The sequence below is a fragment of the Arachis hypogaea genome, chromosome 18 (genome assembly GCF_003086295.3).
Source record: "Arachis hypogaea cultivar Tifrunner chromosome 18, arahy.Tifrunner.gnm2.J5K5, whole genome shotgun sequence".
Lineage (NCBI taxonomy): Eukaryota > Viridiplantae > Streptophyta > Magnoliopsida > Fabales > Fabaceae > Arachis > Arachis hypogaea.
Window position 1 is genome coordinate 38,277,962 of NC_092053.1, and position 8,870 is coordinate 38,286,831.

Consider the following 8,870-nt stretch of genomic DNA (forward strand, 5'->3'; position numbering starts at 1 on the left):
ATTTTCTTTAGTTTTATAGAAAATATTTTATTTATATTATAAAAAAAATAATAAATAAATATATTGATGTATCAATGGTTGATTTTATGTCTCTAGAGCTTGTACTTGTTCTCCAAATTATCGATTTTTTTCTTGTACTGTTGTTATGTAGGACATTTTGTTAATTATTTAATTTTGACCTCACTGTGAGACTAAATTGATGTTAAATGAAACTTTTTTGGATTCAAATAGAACACTTTAAACCTTAAGGACCAAAACAGAATTACGCCCAAATCTAAGAGACCAATTTAGTACTTTATCCAAATAGTTAAAAGAATAAAAAAAAGGGTCCTTGACTCCTTGGCTTGTTACTTCATCGTGGTTCCATGTGAATTTAACTACTTTTATAATACTTTAAAAATTATAAGAAAGATCAAATATAACAATCTCGTTAGAAGATAATAAATATCAATAAAAAAGTTTAAAAACTAATTTATGCAAAATCTAAACACTAAATTTATAATTTCTGCCCATCTTTTGTCAATTCTAAATTCTAAATACTAAATTCTAAATTTTAAACATTAAATCCTAAATTTTAATAATATAAAAATATGATATTGATCCAAAACGTTGACTAATATCAATAAAAAGTATTAATTTCTCAAAATTTTTCAATAAACACTATTAAAATAAAAATCACTACTACAAACAATTGATTAATTATCAGATTTTAACACTTTTTTAATATTAGATAAAATAATTTTTTTTGAAATTTATCAAAAATTTTAAAAATATTTTTAATTTTTGTTTTATTTTAATTTTATCCCAAAAAATTTTATTTGCATCAAATACATCCTTAATAATTATATCTAGTCAACTTATGTTAAAGATTATTTTTGTAAAATTGTTATTGAATTGGAAATAAATTTTTTAAAAAATTAACTACTAAGAATATATTTGGTATAAATAAAAAAAATTAAAATAAAATTAAAACAAAATAAAATTTAATGATATTTTTGAAATTTTTAACAATTTTGAAAAATATATATATTTTACCCTTAATATTCAAGACAGTTAAATATAATTTGAAGATGGAAGCATATCTAAAAACTTGTCCTGTATTGTGAAATTCTGTTGGCGCCAATGAGTTACGGCCTTGTTTAATTGGAATTGGATAAAGTAGTGTTGTTGGTCTCTCTCTATCCACACACTTTCACTTCGTACCTTTCCCCTTACACCTTTTGCCACTTCTTTATTTTCTCCTCTTCTTCGTTCTCTTCAACTTCCCTTTCCTCCATTCTTTAAAGGTAATAATTAAGTTCTTCTTGCTCTCTAATTACATGCATTATTATTCATATATAATATATGAATGATTATTTGCATTCTGTTTTTATTCAGAGTTTATGGAAGCTGTAGAAGCAAAATCATCTTCTTCATCTGGGTATGGTAAGCCTCCATGGGTATTTAGTGGAAGGTAATTAATTAAGTCTGCAAAATTGTAACAATGAATCTTTCTCTAAGTGTTGTTAATTTGTGGGAAACGGGAATTGTTTCTGTCATTAACTGTTCTGTTTCTTTGTTTATCAGTGCCTTGTATCAACTCCATCTTGTGAAGGCAGAGAAAGCTAGAAGATACATTCCAAAAGAATTCAAATTGGTTGAAGCTTTTGGGTAGGTCCAATGTTGTAATTTCCTCTCTTTAGATTATAAATGCAGCAATTCTTTTATGGGTTTGAGTCTTTAGGCGATTTGTAAAATCATTCTAAAATCTTCTGAATTTTGATAAGACTTGTAAATTACGTTAAACTTTGAAATTAAACAGAGGTTGCATTGATTATTACTTGACACAGATACACTTTGGGTGGCTTCTTTCTAGCCAGCTATGAGGACAGTCCCGCCGGTGTCTTTGACGAGGTACGGTTCACTTCTCATTCTTGCTCTTTTATCTTTTTATTTAAACGAAAATGTTAGAAAACCAATATTTTAATAAAAAAATTTCAAAATTTGGTTTATTATGACTCAAACTCAAGACAAATATAAAATTATAATTATCTTGGGTTCCTTTTTATCTTTCATTATAATGAAAAAAGCTTTATTGAAACTAACTCGTTTACAGTTTGAAGTGAATAAAATTCACCATCCAAGATTTAACTTAATGAAATTCACATTAGTGAGTTTTTCCCCCCTAAAAAAAGGTAGTATTTATAAAATACAATCATACTATATATACATAAAAAATTGAGATTACTAAATCAATCAATTACCTATATATATATATATGTGTGTGTGTGTGTGTGTGTGTGTGTGTGTGTGTGTGTGTGTGTGTGTGTGTGTGTGATAGATTTAATATCTTACTTTTTGGTACATAATATTAAGCAGTAAAATTAAACAATTAGCCTTTAGAACATGCACTTTTAATTTGAGTTTCTTAGTACCCACATGTTTAGTGAAAGTAATAGACAAAAATCAATGCAGACAACTTGTACAAAAATGGTATCTGAAAATTGGCCTTAGAATGGTTTTGTTTCTACACATGGTTATTTAACATTTTTTAAGCAATGCAACCAACCAACAACCCAATTAGAAAGAAAAAGACATCAATTATTGTTGTTCACTTGACTAATTCAATGTATTGTTAACACTAGATCTTTGTTATTATATGTATAGCAGCTAGTGGTGATTGCAGGACTTGTCTGGAACCGCCCAACATCTTGTGCGTATGTTCCAACTCTTTTTCTATTGCCACTTCAATGATACAAGTTAAATGGGGGTTGTATTACAAGGTTAAATTTTGAATCTTTAATTCATTGAATTAGACCATTATAAAAGTTTTTAAGGTTTTTCTTTTCGTATTCTTTTCTTATAAATGACAAGTATTGTATTATAAACATTAGATTAAATATATAAAAATGTTAAATATATTGAATTAATAATTTTTTTCCAATTAGAGTGACTCATATTATGAATAAATTAGGGTTTAACGTTTATGTACCCTTAGGACACATAATAAGATTTTTGTTAGTAGAATATTTTATTTTTTTTAATAAATACAAAACAAATATATTAAAAAACTTAATATTTTTGTACTTTTTCTATTTGTATTTTTGCTAGATATTTGAATTTAGATTCAGTAATGTGTTTAGTGGCTAGATACTAAAATTAAAATTTCAGTTTTGGAATACAAAATTTTAGTTCTTTCAATACTTCTATAAAAGTAAAAACAAAAGGATTGTAATTCCTAGAAAGACAAATTAAAATTTTAATAATATTTATTTTTAAAAATATTCTTATCTAACTTTTCAAATTTTTATTCTACTCTTTATACTATCATCACCTCTCCAACTGACCTCTATTCTACTCTTAATCTTTCACCTCATTGTTGCACTTACTCCCACTAAATCAAATAAAATACTGAGAGTTAATTTAATTTTTGATTTTTCATTTTTGTCTCTTAATAATTTCTGCTTCTCAGTTTCTATTTTTTTTAAAATATTATAAAATACAAAATAACTAAATCCTAATAATTATTAAAATTTAGCTAATCTGTGTCTTTTTTATGTAAATTTTCGTAATTAACAACATTAATATGTATTCTGAAGGCACACAGCAAAATCTCAAATATATTATTATTTCATGAAAAGTGGAGAAGGTAAATAGGGTGTTGCTTCAAAGTAACGAATGTTGTGGTAGTTTCACAATCAGAATTGGATTGGCTTGATGTTGTTGATAAGCCTAGAGGCAACAGCAATAGTGGGATAACAAATGAAATATTATAAAATTGAAACCTCATTGCAATCATGCATGGTTGTCACTTGTCATTGCAACATTGACGTGGTGGTGGCTGAGCTAATACAGCTCCTCGGGAACTGAAGGACCTACATTTATCTTAGTGGTATGAATGCATACACTTGATTACCCCTTCATCATCATTCATCACACCCCTCAACTCGTGAAAATAAAGTTACAAAATCCTAAATTGCTCCATATTTATTTATTTTAATTTCTCATTTTTCTTTATTAGATTCTTAGCTTTTAAATTTACAAACTGTGAGATAGATCAATTTTTGTTTCTAACCTGTAAAAGTATGAAATAATAAGGACTAACATATGCTCTTTGTAAATTTAGAAAATAATCTAGATCATTTATAAATTTTGGAACTAATTAAGGGATAAATAAAGACTAAAAACTGAATTGTTCACTCAACAAAAAAAAAAAAAGTCTGAAGACCAATTTGAAATTTTTCTACAAGAGTTATTCTCAATTTATAAATTTAAGTACCGAAAAATTCAACTGCATAAGCATAATTGATGATTGATTTTGGAATACGTGTAGCACATACTACATATGATTTAGGAAAAATATTTTAAATTAACACTATTTTTTCGAAAATTTTCGTAATCTAAGTAAATTTTTGAAAAACGACTTAGGTTTAGTTTGGGTTAACAGTTTAATTAAACTCTTTTTGGAAAAATAGCTTAAATAATAAATAATTATATTAAAAGTAGTTTATAAATAAGTTATTTTTTATTTAAATTTTTAATTTTAAAAGTGTTTATTTTATAAAAATGTGATAAAAAGTAGTAGTATTATAAGAGAAGTCATTTTTTAACTTCTGTATAAGATTTTAAATAGCTTCTTAAAAAGCTGCAATTTAATTTTAAAAATTATTCCAAACATTAATACTACTACTTTTCATAAATCAAAAATTCAAAAAAATTATTTTTAAAACTTTCTAAATAGACCCTTAATTATACTAGACATCTTATTAATTTTAAAGAGGTATAGAAAACTAATTTTTAATTAGTTAATATTAGTCAATTTTAATATTTATATTTGTAATTTAAAATTTATAATTTATAATTTAGGATATAAAATTTAAAATAAATAAAATAATTTTAAAAAAAATGACTGATATTAGTTAAAAAAAAGATAGTTAGTTAGCAATATTTATTGTTTTATTATTCAATTTTACTATCTAATGAATTATGATTGTATTTGTTTGAGAATAATTAATTAGGTTTAGTTATAGTAACATACATAGCAGTAATTTTCTTTTTCTTTTTCTTTTTTTTACCTTAACAGATGGGCCACGAGGGTGTACGTGAACAGTAATGATGCTTGTTATCATGGACGAAAGGTAACAGACTAACAGAGGACAAGTACAAAATAGTTGTAAAAATTAATCTTCATATTTTTGGTCAGGATTTGTGCTTGAAATTTTTTTTCCTCATCTTGGATTTGTGCTTGATTATAGTATCAACTGTGCATTCTCTTACAGGAAGTGGGTCTTCCAAGTCAGATTGCCAAGTTTTCCAAGGTAGAATTTTTTTCTCTTTTTTTTTTTGGTAAGAGAAATTTTTTATCTTCTAAGAAGTGCTTACCTTTTTTTTATGTGTTTTGTTTAATGAAGGAAAGATGTTATAACCCGAACATTATTTCGGTTTTCTGCCCATTTATTAGGCCCAAAACAAAATCTAGTTTGTTAATCTTATAAATTACAATTAAAAAAGAAAAATAAAGACTAAGAGTAATAAGTAATAACACAAGTAAATCTGAAAAAACTTGCGAGTAGATTTTAAGGGGAAAAACTATCCAGTTTATGAGAAAATTTTATTCATAAACTTATAAGTCTTCGAAATAAAAAAATATCAAATAAGTTTTTGAAAAAATTGAATACTGGATTTATGGGTTTTAAAAAATTACAATTAAAATACTTGATAACTCTTTTTTTTCCTTAGATAGCTATAAGTGCTTCACAAAATTTTTAAAAATCTAATTGTTTTACTTGAAAAAATAAATTAAAAAATAACTATCAATTAACCTAACAAAATATCCGATTGAGTACTTATAAACCAAATTGGGCCAAGGATATATGATTTTGTTTATTGTTGAAACAGACAATTAGAGCAATATCAGGAGAATCTAGTGATAGAAGCAGTGGATTCTTGAACATGATAGGAATTGGTTCTATCTCATGCAATAATCAGAGGGATCAAGGTCTAAATGTTGAAGTAATCAAAATCAAATGTCTCGAGGCAGCAGATGCTTGTAACATTAGTCTCACAAGTGCTGATGGTGAGTGGATTTGGTTGCTCATTTGGTTCCACTAGCCCTGAGCTTCCTACATTATGTTATATATGTGGGAGGTACATTTTTTCATAATTTTTTCATAGTTTTTGAGATCTCAATTGCACCAACTATGTCTCTAAGATTGGCAACAGTGCACCACGTTAGTCTCTAACCGCGTGATGATTCAGTTGATAGAAAAAGACTTAGAGACTAATATAATATACTTTTGCCATTCTTAGACACGTAAGTTGTACAATTGAGATATCGAAAAAAATTTTTGTGCACGTGGCTTTGGAGTTTAACCCCTTCATTTTCATTCTAAAATAATTGATGATTAATAAGCATTTTCAACTGGCACATGCTGTGATTAAGATGCTTCTCACGATGTTGTTTGGTTTTATTTGATCATCATTATCTTTAAACGAGTTTCTAATAAATAGTACACCCCATTATCATAAATGCGGTCTCAACTATAAAGAAATGTGGCTGAGGAGTTGCTTTGTTCACTATGTTTTGTTCTTTTAAATTCCCCCTTAATTTGTGATTAGTTTATGAATAAGATATTGATTGATGTACAAAATATTTTAAATTGCGGTGGCTTTCATAGGCACCAATAGCTGGATGGGGCCTCCAATTAAAATGTCGCTTCCAAGTTTCAGGTAAGTAAGCTTGAAATATATAGATTTCAGTTTGTCAGAGAAGTCAGAAGTCAGAAGCAATGATAATCACTTTTTGTTCTAAAATTGCAGTGGTGGTACAGAGTATAATCCCAACCTCCTTAAGTACTCTTGCCGGATTGAATGCAGGTTTTCTCTCAAACCTCAAAAGTTGATGAATATTTATTCACTTGTTTAGTATTTAACTTGCAAATGCTACAATTCTGAAATTTTATACAACTTAACATAGAGGTCGTTCACACATAAATTTCACTTGAATACCTTATGCATGCTCTTTAGAACTTCTTCTTTGACCCTATATTTCTAACTTCTAACTTCTAAGTGAATGCTCTATCAATCTTCTTCTTATTTGTCTAAATCACTTGAGATAAGATTCCATCATATTTTTCACAATGGGCACTACTCTAATCATTTCGATCATACTGAAATTATGTTCATATCCATTGTCACATAGCAATTCATTCTGTACAACATAGTTAGTCACTTAGTCTCATGAAACTGCACTAAAATTTATTCTTAAGTTTTAGAGTTAAGATCAATGATACTAGGAACAATTTAAACAAAATTACACTACCTGTAACTTTTTATAAGATGTAAAATTTATTGAATCACCATAACATGTAATGAAGATTATTTATATCAAATTTGATCGAAATTAGACATCAATAGACATGTAATTGAAGAGCCATTTGTTTATATATATATTTTGAATGAATACATTAGTCGATTTTCAAAGAAATAAAAGGTAGGAAATGATTTTGGATTGATATGAAATTTTTTAGCAATGATCTATAACATATATATGTTTTTCAATCCAACGATTGATTTCTTAAAAATTTTCTTTAAGAAAATGTTCTTTAGGTGTAATATTGACTTAAATGGACACCGATGTTATTTGATCCTAACTCTAAATTTAAGCATTTTATAAGTATTTAATTATATGACATTATATTAACAAAAATAGTTACTACTTTGTGAACTTGTTACTTAAACAATAATCTAAACAAACAAATCTTATTGGATATATGCAACATCTAATTAATTCATGAAAAATAAACTCATTAATTTATTTTCTCAAAACATAGCATTTAAATTACGTGTGTTCATTTGATATAGGGTGCAAGCAGTGCAGCCATTGAAGGTTTCAGGGGCAATCCCTTCAACTTCAACAAATGATGAGAGAGAACAACATAATAGTGACGTAGCTGAAAATCATGAGAGTTTCAGCACTTATGTGATGTTATCAAAACCCATTTTAGCACTTAAGTTTAATCAAATGAAGATGCATGTAGAAGCTCCTGTTGTGCTTTCCCAATTCTCAAGTTCCATAGAAACTACTGCCAGTTCTCTTCCATAATGACTTTCTTTTCTTTTCTTTTCTTTATTCCCTCAAGTTCAGGATTTGTATTAAGTGGAGAGAAGCCTATTAGAATCACCAATCACCAAGTCCTCTATCACTGTTGGGCACTGTTTTAACCATATACAATCACCCCGATGTAGGTGTTAGATTCAGAAAGAATACTTCAATTTGTATTCCAATTTTGTATGCAACTCGAAAACATGTATTTAGGTAAATAAAGTTGAATTTGTCGAAAAGTGTAACTCTTTGGTTATAAAGAGTCAAGATAATCAAGAATCAGGGTGATTAGTTATGACAATTGTAGAGAACTAGTCTTAGTTTAAGTGTGCTATATAAGTAGAGAAGTAAAATTCTATTTAGATTTTTTTAGTGACTTATTGTTTTTCTGAACTCAATTCAATGTTGCTATTTTTTAGTTTTCTATTTCCCTTTTTATCTTTTTACTTTTCTGCTATCAAAGCTACCGCTGCAAGAATTCTTTTATGGCATTACGAGCTTCAGGTGTTTGATTCATGGCTTCCCGAATGAAAATTCTGCCAATTCTAATTCCAACAACACTCCTCCCTCCTCTTTTGTTATCAACAATTTTTCCTTAAATTTCTTCAATACGGAACCCTTTTACCCAAACAATGACAAACTTAGTGATAATAATCACAAAACTTGGCAACAACAAGCTCTCTTTGCAATTTGAGAACAAGATCTTGAAGATCATCTCCATCCAACACGAATTTCTCTTCAATTTGATTCCACGGCAAATAAGCAAGTTGGGATTGAATCTCAACAA

The 8,870-nt window shown here is 27.4% G+C and overlaps 1 protein-coding gene across 2 annotated transcripts; it reads left to right on the forward strand.

The window, feature by feature from the left end:
* The first annotated feature begins 1,071 nt into the window (after positions 1–1,071).
* LOC112770759 (protein NEOXANTHIN-DEFICIENT 1) lies at positions 1,072–8,322 on the forward strand. 2 transcript variants are annotated; one of them, XM_025815156.3, is made up of 11 exons: positions 1,072–1,286; positions 1,378–1,453; positions 1,567–1,650; positions 1,830–1,893; positions 2,650–2,696; positions 5,063–5,117; positions 5,259–5,297; positions 5,878–6,055; positions 6,657–6,708; positions 6,799–6,855; positions 7,843–8,322. In XM_025815156.3, the coding sequence occupies exons 2-11, from the start codon at positions 1,383–1,385 to the stop codon at positions 8,081–8,083; spliced, it is 888 nt and encodes a 295-aa protein (XP_025670941.1). In that variant the 5' UTR covers positions 1,072–1,286; positions 1,378–1,382; the 3' UTR covers positions 8,084–8,322. The 2 variants fall into 2 exon arrangements, with proteins under 2 accessions (XP_025670941.1, XP_025670940.1); XM_025815155.2 differs by having other exon boundaries at positions 1,152–1,286; positions 2,647–2,696.
* The last annotated feature ends 548 nt before the right edge of the window (positions 8,323–8,870 follow it).

Excerpts from the sequence above, each read along its gene's own strand:
- LOC112770759 (XM_025815155.2), top strand. The coding sequence starts at position 1,383 with ATGGAAGCTGTAGAAGCAAAATCATCTTCTTCATCTGGGTATGGTAAG. Across the intron at positions 1,894-2,646 it reads CCGCCGGTGTCTTTGACGAG|CAGCTAGTGGTGATTGCAGG; the intron begins GTACGGTTCACT and ends TTATATGTATAG. Across the intron at positions 5,298-5,877 it reads AGATTGCCAAGTTTTCCAAG|ACAATTAGAGCAATATCAGG; the intron begins GTAGAATTTTTT and ends TTGTTGAAACAG.